Genomic DNA, 19,181 nt, shown 5'->3' with positions numbered 1-19,181 from the left:
AAGAGAGTGGCATGTCGTTCAAGCCCAAACCCAAGCCACAAACTTCTGAAGCTTCTGTGGTATTTTAATTGTGAAGGAACCTCTGAGACAAGATGAATACTGCTTGAAATTTTGTTAAAACTATAAAGCCCCTAGGTACGTATCCCATGAAATGATTTCATCTATACTGACAAATTCCAGAGGGGGAAGCTGTGCTAGTTAGCTGCAGCAAAAAGAGCAAAGGAATCTTATAGCACCTAAAAGACTAATAAATGTATTGTGTCATAAAAGGATGTTTTAGGTACCTCATTAAATGTATCCTTTAAGGATGCATTCAAAACAATGACAGAGTGATTTAAACTATTCTGATGACTTAGTTAAAGGATGTATCTTCTCTCTGAGAGAAATACTTAACACTTTTGCAAGATTTGCTGCAACTGCATAGAAACAGAGAACAAAATTCATTGCTACAAATGCCATTAACTATCAAAATGTCCACATGAATTAAGATGTCTTTTGAACACATGGGCTGTTACACGCACCCTCTGGTTGCTTATTTTGCTTAGGGCAGTTTTATCTAATTTTTTATTTTATCCATTTGTAAGGATGTTGAAGTAATGTAATAACCCAACTGTTATTAAAGACAGATCAACACAGATTTAAACATATGATAAATATGAAACTTTTAACTGTATACACGGATTGCGGTGTTTTCTAACTTGAGAACATGTTTTAAAATTTTAAGAAAGTAGTACAGAGAGTGGGTTAAATGCAATGTAAGGCCTATTTAGAGTAGACCCATTGAAATGAATGAGACTTCAGTTAGTCATGACTAACTGAAGTCCCATTCATTTCAATGGGTCTACTCTAAATAGGCCTTACATTGCATTTAACCCACTGTAAATACATGCAAACAATTGTGACTTTATACATAAACTATGCCTGAACAAGGCTAACTTTTATTAGCAAGCCTGACTTTTTTCAGTGGAAAAGGGGACATTAGTCTGATATTTCTGGTGGTTAGATGTGGTTTCCTATGGTTAGTTCTTAGCAGTTTTACATTTGTAAGACATTGCTTAAGCCCTATAATGTAACTAAATGTAACTGGGAATAGGGATGTCAGAGAAATCTGCAACAGATTCAAATAAGCATATTTCTATGTGTACTATAGTTGGTTTCCGTCCTTAAATGAAAATCTTCAGCAATAGTGTGTGACAGAATGGAAAACTGTAGCCAGCTAAGATAACACACAGATATGCTTAGGTGAAAATGTGCAACATTACAAGGTTAGTGATCATAGAGTGTGAGTTCCTACTTGTTCACAAATGCTTGAAATACCCTGAAATTTGCTGGTATACTCACCAATCCCAATATAGGCAATACAGGTTGTGAGATGAACTCTAATAGTGTTAAACTTAAGTTTAGGGAAATGTGTTTGTTCCCAGGTAGGGAAATACAGATGTTTCACAGATTCTCAGGCATATTTCATTCTGTCATTTGCTCATTAAAGGAATCAGATTTTTTAAACCAGAATTTTGTTTTACTTGCGCTAATTCGCATTAGTTAATGTGAATTAGTACTAATCTGCTTTAATATGGATCCACGCATTTGCGCAAGTCTGAATTAGCGAAAATCCCCCTCCCCTCCGCCAAAGTGAAAAAAAAACTGTCTACAAGTCCGCAGAATCTACATGACTCAGAAAAAGCTGGTCCACTGTAGGAATCCACAGGTTGGATTCATAGAAATCCAAATTCATTTGAATCTGTTGCAGATTACTCCGACATCCCTATTCGCAGGTATATTTAGTTGCATTAAGAGGCCTTAGCAATGTCTTACAAATGTAAAACTATGAAGAACTAGCCACAGGAAACCTCATCTGACCACAAGAAGTTTCAGACAACTGCTAACTAATCTCCCTTTTTCTACTGAAAAAATCAAGATTGCTAATAAAGGTAAGCCCTGTTCAGGCATTCAATAGAGTGCATGAGGGCTCAAAGTGGGTACTGGAAAGGGGCCATACATGCTGGCCCCACCTCTTACATCTCAAGATGTGCTGGTCCCACCCCACTCAGTTTAGACCTTGTCATGTTAAACTGGCAAGGTCTGAAAAGGAATTCTACTCATGTTGCCCTGAATGCAAGTAGAACTCGGATAAAGCAGGTCTGCAATTGTGCTGAGAGTTCTACTCATGTTCAAGAAAATATGAATAAAACTTCCTTTCAGAACTTCCTGGTTCAACACAGAAAGATCTGAACCAAGGGACAGCACACCCAAAGATGTAGGGGACAGGACCAGCATGTACAGCCCTGTTCCAGTACCCACTTTGAGCACTCACACATTCTCTTGAACATCTGAACAGGGCTGTCGATGTTAACACATTACATAATAACATGAAATATCCTAACCCAGAAAGCCTTTTCCAGAAACAATTTATTTTGTCTATGAGATTTCTTCTAGTGCAAGATGCTGGGCAAGAGATTGACATAATCAAGAAAATTGTGCACAAACCACAATGTTCCAAAGCTCAAAGTGGCCCTCCCATTGTACTGATTTAGTTTCTAATATAAACTATGACTGCTAACAATGCTAGATGAGTAATTACCATCTAAAATAGATAGTTAAGAATTCCTTCCATTGACTCAAAAATCAAGAAACGGTTCAAACATTTTTTTAGACTGCACAGATCATACCTGACAACACATCACTGTGTGTGTGTTTTTAAAGCCAGTGTCATGCTTTTGCACCATTTGTATTCTATCCCTCAGTCTAAGGCTCACCTTCACGATCACAGGCAGTTTTGGGATTGGAAGCAGAAGAGGTAGATAAGTTAAGGATGGCGGAATTGGAATTTACAGAAGAGGCAGAGAGAGATTTTGTAGCTTTTGCTTCAACTTCCGTAATGAGTTCCAGTGTTCCAAATTCACTTAAACGAAACTGTGAGGGGGGGAAAAGTGAAGGAAGTAAACATAGATGCCGAAAAAATTGCAAACAGACTTTTTGGAAGGAAGAATGACAGAGTATAGGACAGCACAACAATAAAATAGTAAAGCAATAAAATAAGACAGATTAAAGTCAAAAGGTGCTACTAACAAAGAACATTGCTTTAAATACTGTGCAGACAATAATTGCTAGGGCATTGCCACTACAGCATGGACACAGATGAAAAGTGTATTAATTTACTTCAGTGTTCATACCGAACGCCACTGCTGGTATAACTTGAAGCAGTCCTATGAAACTTATACAATCATGATAGGGAATTGTTACACACACAGTACAAGATCTTCAAAACTGTAGTGCTATTTGAGAAAGTGCAAGCGATCCCTCATAGTGCCAAAGTGCTCAAAATTAAAATTCAAAAAGAGAAAAACCATGACTGACAATATCTGGTGCCTCAGCAGGCCAAGCTGGCACTTTCCTGCTACATTCCGAAAGGACTAGCACTATCCTCCTAAAGAGCACATGCAGTAATGGAAAATGTCTCCATATAGATTAAAAATCACCTATACATTCTTTTTGTGAGGAAAAACAAGATACAAGGTGTAAGCAGACATTTCTCCTGTATCATCCACTTTATGTTTCTCCACAGCCCCCTTATAACATTTAACCTGTATCTGCCACAATTCAGCAAACCACTTATTTCATCTCCTCAACAGACATGACACAATCTAGTCAATGTTAAATACTAAGTCCTACTGATTTCAAAGTGAGAGATCTAAGCATGTGCCTAACTATCCAAATGAAATCAGTGAGACTCAAAAATTGTTCATTTTGACAGGATACATCTGACGATATGTACATTGACTACCAGATATTTGCATCTCCAAGTTTCACCAATTATGGAGGACAGAACAATACTTTAAAACATGCGAACAAGTATTGGAAAATGGTAAGAATGCAAGACCCTTAAAAGCAAGGCAAGGTTTGTTTTGGACGTATGTATTCTTAAGCTCTTTATAAATGCTAAATAGTATGATATCATTTGTTTTGTAATAAAATTAATTCATCCTCATTAATCCCAGGCCAACACAGCATTGTTTTTACTTCACTGGAAAAAAATGCAACTCAGCCAACCTGTTGATCAGTAATTATGTACTAGCACAACTACGTTTTGCGTTTCTAAAGGAAGCAACAACAGAATGTTGTTCCTTATAAACACACACAGGTAGGTTTCAATGTGAACCTCAGTACAGTTATTGTGTGTCATTAAAGGCAAAATAATATTTCATATTGGGCAGGATTTATAATGATGATGAAATATTATTTTATTACACTATTACTTTTTGGTCATGTAAACTGTCTGTTGAAAGACCAGGACAATAGTGACAGGACATTATTCTCTGTGGTTTTGGTAGCTGATTTGTTATTACTTGTCATTTATTTCTGAAGAGAGAGAGGTGCTAAGAATTTAAACCATCTTAAAATCACAACCCATGGCTTGTAAGTCCTGCTCTTGAACCCAAGAGGGAGAGGGAAGGACAGATCAGGGATAAGTAAAATGCACACTGTATTACTTCATAAGAGCAAAGTTCCTAGAGCCATATGTCATATTATATCCTTCAATAATATATAGCACTTAAGAAATTCTGTTAAAAAGAAAGTAGTTCATACTTTAAAAAAATATTATGGACATCACAATTAGCAGGTGGAATGTAGACACATGTCTAATGAAAAAGTATGAATATAAAAGCGACATTCCAGCAAACCATCTTTGCTGAGAAAGATGTCAGATTAGATGGAGAGATGAACTCTTCTCTCATCCCAACAGGTAAAGCTAAAGCCCTGTTCCTCAACAGGTGGCCCACAGGCAACATCAGTTTTCAGACCAGCCTCTTTGACATACACAAGCAGCCACAGACTGTTCTGCTCTCCTTCTCATTGTTATCATACACTTCTCTGCTGTTCCTGTTGGCCACCAGCATTCAGTGCTGGGTTCCAAGTTTCCTTAAAAATGCACAGATGAATAAGGAAACATGTTGGTAGAGGCTGGGGTGCCAGCAGATCCAAAGGACAGGATAGTACAATACTTTTTGCTGCAGTTATTATTCTGCAGTCTAATATTTGAGAGCAAAGTAAGGGCTCAAGACTACAGACGAAGCTTTCCTCTGTCTCACAAATAACTTTTTTGGGGTTTCTCTCATGAATAAAGTGTGTGGCTGAAAATATATGGAACTAGTTCTCTCTTTTGAAGCATAAAAAGCACTACTTAACATCTTGTCTCCAGATTCACTGTACAGCAGGAAAGAACAAATAGATAAATCAGCAGGCATCCAGAAATCTCAGCAAAATGTTTTCGTGACAGCATCTCAGTTTGCTTTTGTCACTACAGCTGCAATTAATGTCAGAGGGCAATACACTTCACACAAGATGTCTACCCTGACAAAAGAACATTTGGCAACCGTTACTAAGTTAGAGCCTTTGTTTACCCTATTCCTTATGTTTTTTTCCTTACTTGTATGTTGCTACCCGGCAAGGTGGCAATGCCGTCTTTCCAGTCTAAGGCACCCATTACATCGAAGTCTGCAGTCTGGGCGATGGCTGGTTTTTTCTCCGAGAGATTCTGTTCCATCTTTCAGCTTAGTCTTTTGGATTTTTTAAAAAAATTTTAAGAAAGAAAACTAGGCTTGAAAACAAAACAAAACATAACAAAACAAAAGGCACAGAATCAACAGGCCGGTCGCTTACATTTCATGAACCATTTAAGAGTGGTGATTATGCTTTTGGGGGCGGGGGATGCATTGATAGAGGAAAAAATATCAGCCTCCAATGAGGCACATCTTCATACTGAAGTTACAGGTGTTAAAGAAACAGAATAATTGTGATTCAACTTTTGCTCGCTGTCTGTATGTTTGGGAGCCTGGTCCTCACAGCAGAGGTCACCGGTTCTCACCATATTGTGGGAGGTCTGTACATATAAAACTTTAGGCATGAAATGAGGCTTAATGGTAGGCTTTGCGCAGAGAAGTCCCCCATCTAGTCTCAGTAGTGACTAGTCTGACTAGCAGCAGCTCTCCAGGTCTCAGGTAAAGATCTTTTGCATCATCTGCTACCTGACCCATCTTACTGAACATGCCAGGATTGAACATGGGAGCTTCTATAAGACATGTGTTCTGTCACGAGCTACAGTTGCTCCCAATCTCTAAAGGATTTTAACTAATAGGCCTGGAAAAGATCACTGCTCATGAGCCTGAAGAATTGCTGCCAGTCAGGGTGAACAGTGCTGGGCTAGATGGATCATCGCTCTAACTCAACATAAGGCAAATCCTTATATCTATATCAGTAATTACCAAACTGTGCCATGATAAATAAATTAATTAATCAAGGCTCCAGTGAACCCACAGAGGCCACTTACTCTCTCTGAACAAAACCTTGTTCTAGCTTTGCCTTCCTGGATTGGGTAATTCTGCCACTCCTCAGCACTGAGTGCGACTGGATCATTCAATCACTCCTCATGCAAAGATGCAACAAAATTACCCACCCTCAGAGAAGGCTGGCTGTGAGGGTCTCTCAGTGAGTCCCCGCTCTGGACATATCTCCTTCACATTGGGAGGCACATTCAAAAGTGACTTGCAAAGAAACACAGGGGCGATCATCCTCTGAGGGTACGTCACGCTCTTGTATTCTTTTTAGGTGTACGCGTGAACTGTGCCCCCAACTTTAAATTGGGAAAAGAAATGTATATTGGCTGTTGGAATATTGGAGATGCCGATCTATTTTTCAAATTCTTGTATGAATAAAACAAGAACTCAAGCAAGTTTACACAAATGTTAATTTTAAAGCTCATGGAACTAATTATTATGTGTATAGAGCCAACAGGAGGTCCAGCTATCTTTCTACTCACCTTCCACCCTACTAATGGTGCTAATAGCTGTTCCATGCTATAGCGTAAAGGCCTCTGAAACTATAATGTTATGGGAACTCTTGTTGAGTTATTGTAATAATAATTATATTGCTATTTTCAAGAGCATAACTAAGAGTGCGATTCTATGTATGTTTAGATAAAAAAAGACCTACAACTCCCAGCATTCTTCAGCCAGCCATGCTGGCTAGGTAATGCTGGGAGTTAAAGGACTTTTTTCTGTCTAAACCTGCATAGGATTGCTCCCTAAATTAGGTAATACATCTTATATTTAACAATGAATATAACTGATGAAAGAAATCACCAACTTTGCAGAGGAATTTTTAACAAATATTTTTTTCTTGAAAACTATGCTAGGCTAATCTACGCAGGAAAAGATTGACAGCCAATTCCATTCAACCTCCACCCAGTAGAAATAGGTTGCCTTGGGGAAATAAGACTGCCATTTCACTTGTATAGTTCTCATTATTATTATTTTTACCATCTATAGACAGAACTTCATGCCACTCAATTTAATCTTTTTTAAAAACCATCTTTTGGGAGGCAAAAAGTTATTTGGTCTGAAGAACCATACATGATGCAAGCTGATTAGGGAACTCCCTGGTTAACTCCTCTCTGATTAACTACAGACACAGTCAGACAGTCCCTCCAAAGAGCTTTTTAAAATAAGACTATGGCTTCTTGTAATGGCAATACCAAATCTGTGCTTAGGCTGGCTTTTTCTTTAGGTTTTCTATTTCACAAGCCATCCACAGTTGCCTCTGTAACACCTAATGGGCAGACAGACAAATGCTGCTTCCTTTAATCAACGTGATATCATACTAGTTGTAGCCAGTAACTTTATTATGGCCTTGGTTTTCATTTCATACTAACTTCATTATGAGATGTGAATTCAGCTAGGAGCTTTACTACATTCAAAGAAAAGTAAAATAAGCATGATAGACTTGCAACCTCTGACAAAAGCCACATGAACAACATTTCAACACCACCCTCAAATAAACCCTTATTGACTTGCTATTTACAAAGATTCCAGCACCACAATTATTTCTATATAGTCTCTAAAGCTACTCTCTTTTGTGTCTTATACTTCACATTTGTATCATGTGATACAAATACAAAATAGCATAATCAGTCAGTATTTATGGAAGGTACTTACATTTTATCCTGGATTAATTAACCAATTCATTAGCTGCAAAATGTTAGCTAGACCAAAGTAGATTTTTTAAATCAAATTTTTAACATCTGAATTAGATTTTTAAAATTTCAAATTATACTAATCATCTCTTTTTGCAAACGGGTATAGCATACAGGCATACTATTCAGAGAGCCATGATTGGATGTAGCTTTCTGTTGAATGTACATGAAGTGGTAAACCTAAGTTTCCTTCTAAGTTTGCTCCAAGGTGTTTGGGTCATTACCCAAACACCTTGGGTTATCATCTGGTTTTCTAGACTGTGGGAATAATATCTATATATACAGCACAAAATATGGACTATATTTATTATCCATCACAGTTATTGGGTTCTAGCTCCTGGCTACAGAAGATGCCACTTTGAACTTCAGTACTACTGAGCCCATCTGGTTGGCTTCATACTTCTATTTTATACCTCTAGCTACCTAAGTGCTGCAGTTTGCTCAGCTGTCAACCTATGTGTATTTATGCTCCACCTTCTCTAATCCTGCTCTTTCCCCATAGAGAACAGGGTGCAAAGGTTCCTTCTCTGTTAGGTAAACAGCTATGTGCCAGCCCAAAGCACAGCAACCCAAGGCTTTTGCTTCTGGATAACAGCCATAACTCAGTGACAGAACACTGCAGAGGATCTCAAACTCAATTCTAGACTTCTCCAATCAAAAGGGTCAGGGAGCAGCTGATGGGAAAGACTTCTGTCTGAGACCCTGGAGAGCCACTGCTAGTCAGAGTAGGCAATATTGGGCTAAGTGGACAAATAATCAGACTTGATATAAACAAACTTCCTATGTTCCCTATATCCCATCCTGTGCACACATTATACCTGCCTGTTTCTCTCCTCACTAAAAGAAATGAATACTTTTAAGGGCACACACTGATAACAAATCTGTAAATAAAAAATTACAGGACTAAATGAAAAAGTTACACAATAGGCTTGAGCATTTGGCGGGTGGAATGATAACTGTGGTAGTCTTCAAAACATTTGCTAATAAGATATTCTGGATTTTCAAAATATGGTAGGAAGTTTCAAGTAGTTCTACACAGACAGAAGATGAGATGAATAAGACATGTAGGAGAAACATTATTTTGTTTATAGAAGAGGATAGCTTGCCAAACACCAGAAAGGATTCAACATGCCTTCAGATTAAAATTAAGATATCACAAAACTAGCGGGAACAGCAAGACATCTCAAAGTATCTAACAATGGATTAAAGAATCTTATCAAGAGAGCTTATCCAGAAACCAAAAATACAGATTCTACAGAAGGAAATTTTAGCGTTTCCAGGGCAACAAAAAAACAAGTGAAAATGTTAGTTTCTGGAATGGGGAGGTCGGCTGATCTGTCTCTATTGAGAAACAAGCGTTTCTGCTAATTTCAGGGCTTCCTTTGCGAAGCGCTAAATCTCTGTTGCGCAAGCGGTGGGTCCTGCTCGTGCAGCAGAATCAGAGAGACTCACTGTTTGGGCAAGAGAAGAAGTGGGACGTAAGAGAATCGGCAGAGGCATAAGCATCCAACTGGATTCTGCCTTATGTTTTTATGTCAGTTGAAGGAAAGTTGTCCATTAGTTGAGAAGTGATACTGTGCCCACTGCATAAATATCCTAACTGAAAATGGTGACTGGTTATGTTTTGAGGGAGAGAGAGACTGTAAATGTGACCTGCTAATATGATTTTCTTTTTTATTTATAAAGTTCCTTTTAATTGTTAACATTTTTGGTTTTTAGGCAAGGCTCCTTCTGTTTTCATATCAGAAATTCTTTAACTGCATTATGCATGCAAAATACTTTGGACCTTATGCATGTAAAATACATGTTCTTCCACTGATCTGTGCTGTGGTAGATCACATGGTATCCCAGTCATGTGCTCTTTTCCTTTTCAATTATATAAAGATTTTTTCAATCCTTCACACCAAATCATGTTACTCCTCTCTTTACAACATAAAAAAGACAGCCTTTCCTCTCTGTCCCTTGGCAAAACCTCTGGTTCATACACGGGTCATCTCTCACCTTACTTACTGTAATCTTTTCCTCTCTAGTCTCCTGTTGTTTCACCTTGTCCTCTTATGCCTATCCAGAATTCTGCTCCCAATTTACCTTTCTTGTTGCTCAGATCAGTGACACTTCTCCTTCAATCTCTATACTGTCTTTCTTTGTTGAAAGTATTCAATGTAACCAACAATACAAAATGGGAAATAAAACCAAAGATAAAAATGCCTGAAAATACAATACAAGTATTTATTTTCTAGAGCTTCCCCTTCAGTGAAGTATCTAGGAGTTAATGTCTCGATCCATGGGTGGACTCAAGCCACACTTTTCTGAGACCTGGGTTGTCTTAAGCCATTACATATGCTTCCTTGAGCTCATCACTTTATTGGTTCTTTGCCTTGACCCATTCACTGCTCTTTCCTGTCCCTTGTCTCTTCAACAAAGCAAATCATATATTGTAGTGCAAGGAGCAATCCTATGGCCCCTAGACAGCATCTGGGGGGCCATACAGTTTTTCAGATTCCTGGATCTGAGGCTGGAGACAGCACTTCAACCTCAGACCCAGGAGTCCGAGCTCCCCGCCCCCTCACAGCCAGCATGGAGAGAACCACACTGACTGCCTCTAAGAGCTCGCAAACACAAGCTTGTAAGAAGGGAAAGGGGGTGTTCCTGGGGGTGGGGAGGGGACTGGGGAAGCAGGGATACAAGCTATCCCCACCCATCGCCAGCCTCCGTTCCTCCCCCTCCCCGAAGCCTCTGCTAGACAGGTGAAAATGCCCATCTAGCTAACATGCAGAGCTCTGCACTGGATACTTGTAAGCCTCCTTATGAGTACCTGGAGCAGATCTAATAGGACCCTCACACTCTGTACTTCACTCTGCACGTCTTTCCCTAGTTTCTTGGTCTTGCAGTCCTGCTACATGCTTCTCTATCCACATCTGCTTAACCTTTGGACTGCTTTTTGGGAAGTGACCTCATTTATCCTGTCTGGCTTGCAGTTTTACCTTTGTTGTTGTTCAGTAGTTAAGTCGTGTCCGACTCTTCGTGACACCATGGACCATAGCATGCCAGGCCTTCCTGTCCTCCGCTCTCTCCCGGAGCGTGCTCAAGTTCATATTCATTGAATCGGTGATGCTATCTAGCCATCCCATCCTCTGCCGTCCCCTTCTCCTTTTGTCTTCAGTCTTTCCCAGCATCAGGGTCTTTTCCAGTGACTTTTCTCTTTGCATTAGATGGCCAAAATATTGGAGCTTCAGCTTCAGTATCTGTCCTTCCAATGAGCACTCAGGGTTGATTTCCTTTAGGATTGACCTCCTTGCAGTCCATGGGACTCGTAAGAGCCTTCTTCAGCACTACAGTTCGAAGGCATCAGTTCTTCAGCGCTCAGCCTTCCTTATAGTCCAGCTCTCACAGCCATACATTACTACTGGGAAAACCATAGCTTTGATTAGACGGACCTTTGTTGGCAAGGTGATGTCTCTGCTTCTTACTATGCTGTCTAGGTTTGCCATAGCTTTCCTGCCAAGGAGCAAGCGTCTTTTAATTTCATGGCTACAGTCACTGACTGTGGTGATCTTGGAGCCCAAGAAAATAAAATCTGTCACTGCTGCCATTTCTTCCCCTTCTATATGCCAGGAAATGATGGGGCCAGATGCCATGATCTTCGTTTTTTTAATGTTGAGTTTCAAACCAGCTTTTGCACTCTCCTCTTTCACCCTCAACAAGAGGCTCTTTAGATCCTCTTCGCTTTCTGCCATTAGGGTGGTATCGTCTGCGTATCTGAGGTTGTTGATAATTCTCCCGGCAATCTTAATTCCGACCTGTGATTCATCCAACCCGGTGTTTCTCATGATGTACTCTGCATATAAGTTAAATAAGCAGGGCGACAATATACAGCCTTGTCGTACTCCTTTCCCAATTTTGTACCAATCGGTTGTTCCATGTCCAGTTCTTACTGTTGCTTCTTGACCCTCATACAGGTTTCTCAGGAGACAGGTAAGGTGGTCTGGTACTACCATCTCTTTAAGAATTTGCCACAGTTTGTTGTGATCCACACAATCAAAGGCTTTAGTGTAGTCAATGAAGCAGCAATAGACATTTTTCTGGAATTCTCTTGCTTTCTCCATGATCCAGCGAATGTTGGCGATTTGATCTCTAGTTCCTCTGCCTCTTCGAAACCCAACTTGTACTTCCGGTAGTTCTCGGTTCACATACTGCTGAAGCCTAGCTTGTAGGATTTTGAGCATAACCTTGCTGGCATGTGAAATGAGCGCAATTGTGCGGTAGTTTGAACACTCTTTGGCACTGCCCTTCTTTGGAATTGGAATGTAAACTGACCTTTTCCAGTCTTGTGGCTTGGAACTTGGAAATTCCCTCTGCTCTTCCCCAGTAGTATATTGGACACCTTCCAACCTGAGGGGCTCATCTTCCGGCGTCATGTCTTTTAGCCTTGTGATACGTTCCATGGGGTTTTCTTGGCAAGAATACTGGAGTGGGTTGCCATTTCCTTCTCCAGTGGACCACATTTTGTCAGAACTCTCCGCCATGACCTGTCCATCTTGGGTGGCCCTGCACGGCATAGCTTATGGCTTCACTGAGTTACGCAAGCCCCTTCGCCACAAGAGATCCATGAAGGGGAGTTTTACCTTACCCCTTGGTTAGTTGCCTCATCCCAGTCCACTCACTGAAAAATACCTAAGTTGCAAAACTCCACATCTTCTCTCACTCCCTCTCTGACCTTGTATGGGCACAGGACCCCTAAAATGTGTTGCACTAGTTCCACCAATTATAATAGAAATGTACTGCTTATAGTTATCTTCATACTTAATTTTACTATTTTTTATTATATGCTATTATAATTTTTGTTTCAGTATTTACCAATGCAAAACACTGAATAAACTTGAAACAAGGATACAACTTGGGTATTTAGTACAGCACAGGAACTTCACATATACACCTTTGATTTGGAAAAGCATTTCTCTTGCAGAAGTCTGTTTCTGCGTACAAACTGCCCTTCTTGGGTAAAGTGCATCTTTATGTGCAACAAAGAGTAGGAAAAATTCTAAAATCTGAGTATTACCAAGTGCCCATGATGCAACAAAATCCACACATACGTAACAATTGCCACATTTAGTCAGATCACTGGTCCATCTAATGCCCAATATAATTCTTTTCATGTGCTGGTAAAATCAAAAGAAGATAGCCCATTAATGCATAATCCCTCAGACAATTACTTTTCTGCTACAAGAGAAACATGAGGTTGGATACAGATTTAGTCATAGCTTGAGTAGACACACTGAAATCAATAGGACTTAAGTTGGCCATGATTAACTCCAGTCCTGTTAATTTCAATGGGTCTACTGTATGGATGATTAAGTCTGGATCCAACCCATGGAAGGTAGATTACTATTCACAGGAGCGTTAATAACTGCCTTTTCCCTGCCTTTTACACTATTCCAGTGTTACACACACACCTTGTCAGAAGCAGGATCAAACATGAAGGCTTCCTATCACCTCTCTGCTGGGAACTTCATGCTAGCCAAGGGGGCAAGTCTTCCTGAGATCAGTACTACGCAATGTTGCCAGTTCACCCTTGGAGTCTTTATGCAGCACTGATAAAGATAAACTTACTGGCATCTACATCAGTTTAATTGCTTCCTGTGTTGATGAGAAGTGCTGAAGAGAACCATGCCATACAAGCCTGCATTGATCTTCTGCTTTTCTTCAAAATGCCTCGACTAATCATGTATAACATTAAGAACCCCTGAAAAGTGTCCCTTATGGTATGATGATATGGGCTAACAGCCAATATTGCATATATGGGGATACCGCAGCAGAATATCATATGGATAATGTACTTTTCCCATATTGATAGGCTATGTCCTTAACTATGTTAATGTGTCATCTTTATGCAATGGCAGCACTGGTTATGATTTGTTTTCTGGGCCAAATTCAAGGTGTTGGTTTTGACCTTTAAAACCCTATATGGTTCTGACCCAGCCTATCTTAAGGAGCGCCTCCAGCAACACCAGACAGGCCGCTTAACAAGATCAGCCTCGGATGGCCTTCTCTCTGTCCCATCAGCCAGGACAGCTAGACTGGTGGGGACGAGGGAGAGGGCCTTTTTTGTGGTGGCCCCCACTCTGTGGAACTCCCTCCCTAGGGAACTCCACCATGCCCCCCCTTTAATGAGCTTCGACGATGCATTAAAAACATGGTTGTTCAGGCAGGCATTTGGGGTGGGTTAGGGTATTTTAGAAAATGTTTTTACTGTAGAATTTTATTGTTTTAAACTGTTTTATTATATACTTTATACATTGCCCAGAGTGGCTGGGTGACCTGCCAGATGGGCAATTAATAAATAAATTAAATAAATAAATAAAATGAAGCCCACACCTTTTTAAACAGGATATTGTGATACAATGACTATTCTTTGGAGACAACAGCCTACTGTTTGATAAATAAAGACATTTTTAATGGGATTTGGTCTATATTCCCACTGTTTGATAAATACATTTTTAATGGGATTTGGTCTATATTCCTTTTTTTAAAAAATCATAGAATAGTAGGCCTCCTTTCCCTTGTTGGAAGGGGCCTACAAGACCATTGAGTCCAACCCCCTGCTCAATGCAGTAATCCAAGTCAAAGCATCCCTGACAAGTGGCTGTCCAGCTTCATCTTGAATGCCTCCAGTGTGGGAGAGCCCACCACTTCCCTAGGTAATTGGTTCCACTGTTGTATTGCTCTAACAGTCAGGAGGTTTTTCTGACTTTGTATAACTTGAGCCTGTTATTTCATGTCCTGCATTCTGGGATGATCGAGAAGAGATCCTGGCCTTCCCCTCTGTGGCAACCTTTCAAGTACTTGAACAGCGCTATCCTATCTCCCCTCAGTCTTCTGTTCTCAAGGCTAAACATGCCCAGTCCTTTCAGTCTCTCCTCATAGGGCTCCAGAATTTTCCCAGGGATCGATGTCAGACTGGTCTGTAGTTCCCAGGTTCCTCCTTTTTGCCCTTTTTGAAGATAGGGACAACATTACCCCTCCTCCAGTCACCTGGCACTTCACCCATCCTCCATGATTGCTCAAAGATAATAGACAGTGGTTCTGAGAGTTCTTCTGCCAGTTCCTTTATTACTCTAGGATGCAGTTCATCTGGCCCTGGAGAGTTGAACTCATTCGAAGTAATTTGGTGTTCCTTGACCATATGCCTATCGATCTCAAGCTGCAATCCTGCCCCTTCAGCCTGCACTTCGCCTTTGCCAGGAAGGTCATAGACCCTGTTTCGGGAGAAGACTGAGCCAAAGTAGGAATTGAGCACCTCTGCCTTTTCTTTGTCATCTGTTATCGTTTTGCCATCCTTATTTAGTAGTTGAACCACCATTTCTTTCCTCTGTCTTTTACTATGCATGTAGCTGAAGAAAGCTTTGTTGCTTTTAGCATCCCTCGCTAACCTCAGCTCATTCTCAGCTTTAGCCTTCCTGATGCCATCCCTGCCATTCTGTGCTACCTGCCTGTACTCTTCCTTTGTAGATTGGCCTTCCTTCCACTTCCTCTATGTGTCCTTTTTTATTTTCAGGTCATCTCTAAGCTTTTTGTGAAGCCACATTGGCTTCTTCTGTTGTCTTCCACATCTTTTTTTCTTGTTGGAATTGTTTGTAATTGTGGCTTTAGAATTTCCTTTTTTAAAAACTCCCACCCATCTTGGACTGCTTTTCTCCTTAGAGTCACTTGCCATGGGACCTTACTTATCATTGTTCAGTGTTTATTAAAATTGGCTTTCCTAAAATCTAGGGTCAGGAATTTCTTGGAGGGGCCATGTTTTGCAGAACTTGTCTCCCAACAAATATCGGGAAACTGAAGTCCCCCATTACTACTACTCTTACTTCCTTGAAACACTGGCAATTTATTTTCAAAAGTTTCATCCTCTTCTCCTTGACTGGGTGGCCGGTAGTAGACTCCGACCACCATGTTCCTTTTATTCTTTGCTCCATTTATTTTAACCCAGATTCTCTCAATGGGGCTACCAAGATCATCCTCCTGTATTTCTGTGCAGAGATATGTATTTTTAACATATAGTGCAACTCCACCTCCCTTTCTGGTCCTCCTGTTCTTTCTGAACAAGTTATATCCATCAATTGCTGTATTCCAGGCATGGGAGTCATCCCACCAAGTTCCAGTTACACCTATCAAAGTCATAATTTCCCTCCTGTATTAAGAGTTCAAGTTTGTTCTGTTTGTTTCCCATACTCTGAGCATTAGTATATAGACATCGAAGACCATGTGCTTTATAGTCTGGCTTTCTTCCTACGTGTTTCTGAAGGCTATTATTGGGTGCTATTAGAGCTGTTCTCTCCATTGTGGTGCATGAGCTTTCATCCATTGTTACCCCCAACTTTACGTCTCCCTCCCCTGTAGGATTAAGTTTAAAGCCCTCCTGATGAAGTTCTTCATGCTGTGGCCAACCACATTCTTCCCAGCCTTTGTGCGGTGCAACGCATCCCTTGCCAACAGTCCATCTTCCAGGAAGTATAGCCCGTGGTCCCAGAATCCAAATCTCTCACATCGGCACCACCTTCATAGCCAGTCATTCACCCGGAGTATTTTTCTTTCCCTTTCTATCCCTCTTCTAACTACTGGAAGGATGGATGAGAAAACTATCTGGGCCCCAAAGTCCTTGAGTTTCCTTCCCAAAGCTTCAAAGTCTGACATGATTTCTTTATAACTCCGCTTGGCAGTATCATTTGTTCCCACATGGATGAGAAGAAAGGGATACCTGTCGGTGGGCTTTATGAGTGTAGGCAACCCTTCAGTCACGTCTGTAATCCGTCCTCCTGGGAGACAGCATAACTGGTGAGTCCACGGGTCTTCCTGACATACTTGGATTTCGATCCCACACAGAAAGGAGTCTCCCACTACTACTACTCTTCTTGTTGTAGGCCTTGGTTTCATTGCCTCTGCTGACTGACCTTCAGCCTCTTGCTCACTCTCATGTGGGTTCCCCTGTAATTCTTCCTCTGCAGGCTGTCTTTCAGTCTCATCCTCGAGTACCTGGAAATGGTTCCATAGCTCCACTGCTTCCACTGGTGTAGAGCGGCTTCTAGTTCTTCTGCTCCTAACTGTCACCCTTTTCCAAGGAGTATCCTCTACTTCATTTTTCCTCACCTCAGCATTTTCCTCTTCTGCCTCAGCTTGCTGTGGCTCTTCTAGCTTCTTCACTTTGCTGCTGCAGTTCCACCGTTCTGTCCAAGAACTCTTCATGTTCTCTTATTCCCTGGAGGGTCGACACTCGCCGCTCCAGTCCCCTTACTTTTTCTTCCAGCAGCGTGATCAACCTGCACTTGTTGCACATGTAGGCCATGTTGATCTCAGGCAAGAAAACAAACATTGCACAGACCTTGCAGGTCACCATCACTGGAGAGTCTTGTCCTTCCATAGTCTCTATTCCCTTTATGTTTCTAGCTGTCTGATCGTACTGGAATAGCCTGTGATTTGTCCTCTATTCACTGGAGGTTAACAACAGAGTCCCACTGGTACGGAAGTGTGTCTTACAAGACAAAGAATTAAAAAAAAAAGTTAGGGGCCTCCCCTGCCAAACTCTCCTGGCAAACTCCTGTTTGCTCTCCCTGTTTGCTCGCTCTGATCGTGCTCTCTCTGGGAGCTTGCTTACTTATACAGCCCATAGACCAGATAGAGCAGCTTCCTTTGCTCTGTCTTGCTCAGGTAGGAGGAGGGAAACTAATCTATAAAATGCACCAAGTTCTCTGCATGAATTACACTCTACTGGGCTTCAGAAAATCACCCTTAATCTTATTTCCATTCTATTTCCCTTCCACAATACCAGGGGTTGGGGGGGGGGTGTTGTCCCAAATTTATTTATGTATTTGTTTCTATACCACCCAATAGCCAAATGCAAGAGGCATCTTACACCAGCTGCCCCCTCTATCTGAGATTAGCTTGCCTCAAACCAGAGATAAAATTTCCTTTGTAGACACTATGCATGTCTACTCTGCCTGTAAACAACATGCTTTCTTCTCTAATGCCTCAGTAGGGTAGCTTATCAAGGAGCAGATTGCCTGGTTGAAATTGCTATCTGAAATTAATAACTGGCCTTTTCAACAACTGCATAAAACTGCATTTTCTATGCTATCCAGATCACCCCTTTTTTTCCTATCCACCATAGCCTCCACTTCCCAAAATGGGAGTATCAGTGGTGAAAAAGTACACGTTAGCCAGGGAACAGTACACTGATACAGGAAGGGACTGCTAGTGCTTCTGATTTTCAAATTTTGCCTCTAGAAACCCAACACATCACATCATTCTTTTCATTGCTGAAAAAGAATGTAAATCTAAAAAATACTTAATTTGCTAACAGTTCTGCCTCCTACTGCCTGAGAGCCAATTCTTACAACCTTTTCCAGTGTGGCAGGCACTTACTCTAGACACTAAGGGGTTGTATGAAGAGGTAATTGTTCGCCCACCATCTGAATCTGCAGGATAAAATGCAAGTACATAGAATGGCCAGTTGATGGTGACAGGTGGTTGCATCTATGGTAATTCCCTTGCATGGCTTAATTACAACAGCAGTTATAACAGAGGCCTTTGCTTTTTCCTGGAAAAATTATTTAAGTAACTGTAACAAACAGATATTTATATATATGGAATTTGGTGAAAACTGCAAACACCAAAAGGGCTACATTTATTAAACACCTTTACAAACCTGCTATCTCCCATCTAATCATTAACACTTTATCACAGGCAAAATGATATTGGAATTCAGATCAGCCATAGATGAAAGAGAAATAACTTGTTCATCAGCCTGCATTATAAGGATGCCTCATTAAACACTAAGGGAGGTAAACTGATAGGAGGAGAGGAAAGAGCCAGAAGATTCCATGGCAGTTGGTCAGCAGTTAGATATAGGAAACAACCAGTTGTTAATGGTTTGGATGGAAGGGGAGCACAGTTTACAGACTTTAGGATCAAAACTTGAATGGTATATAGACATAATTTGCTATAGGAAGATTCTGTTCATATTTATTGCAGTGTTGTTAAGTTGTAAGTCTATTACACTTTTGCCTGCAAATACACAGGACATGTAGGCATTGCAATGGATATTTCTCTACTTTTGACTTTTTAATACTAACATATTTAAAATGCTGAAATTTCTTTGCTG

At 40.6% G+C, this 19,181-nt stretch overlaps 1 protein-coding gene across 12 annotated transcripts in view; it reads right to left on the bottom strand.

The window, feature by feature from the left end:
- The window catches only part of LOC146337997 (lethal(3)malignant brain tumor-like protein 4), an 85,705-nt gene that overhangs the window by 53,390 nt on the left and 13,134 nt on the right, over positions 1 to 19,181 (bottom strand). For 4 of the 12 annotated variants that reach the window (XM_084815611.1, XM_084815614.1, XM_084815615.1 and 1 more), the window contains exons 2-3: positions 5,429 to 5,558; positions 2,757 to 2,913 (exon numbers count right to left, since the gene is read on the bottom strand). The exons of 2 other annotated variants lie outside the window; for them this stretch is intronic. In XM_084815611.1, coding sequence (XP_084671737.1) covers positions 2,757 to 2,913; positions 5,429 to 5,545 — 274 coding nt within the window. In that variant the 5' untranslated portion in view covers positions 5,546 to 5,558. Of the gene's footprint in view, positions 1 to 2,756; positions 2,914 to 5,428; positions 5,627 to 19,181 lie in introns of those variants that run through there. 6 more of the 12 variants (XM_084815610.1, XM_084815617.1, XM_084815616.1 and 3 more) reach the window with 3 other exon arrangements.

This window comes from Heloderma suspectum, chromosome 10 (genome assembly GCF_057233095.1).
Source record: "Heloderma suspectum isolate Gila_16-S chromosome 10, 16-S_ref, whole genome shotgun sequence".
In the NCBI taxonomy this organism is placed as follows: Eukaryota; Metazoa; Chordata; class Lepidosauria; order Squamata; family Helodermatidae; genus Heloderma; species Heloderma suspectum.
The sequence above is the reverse complement of the archived record's forward strand: the minus strand, read 5'-3'. Positions and strand labels throughout refer to the sequence as shown.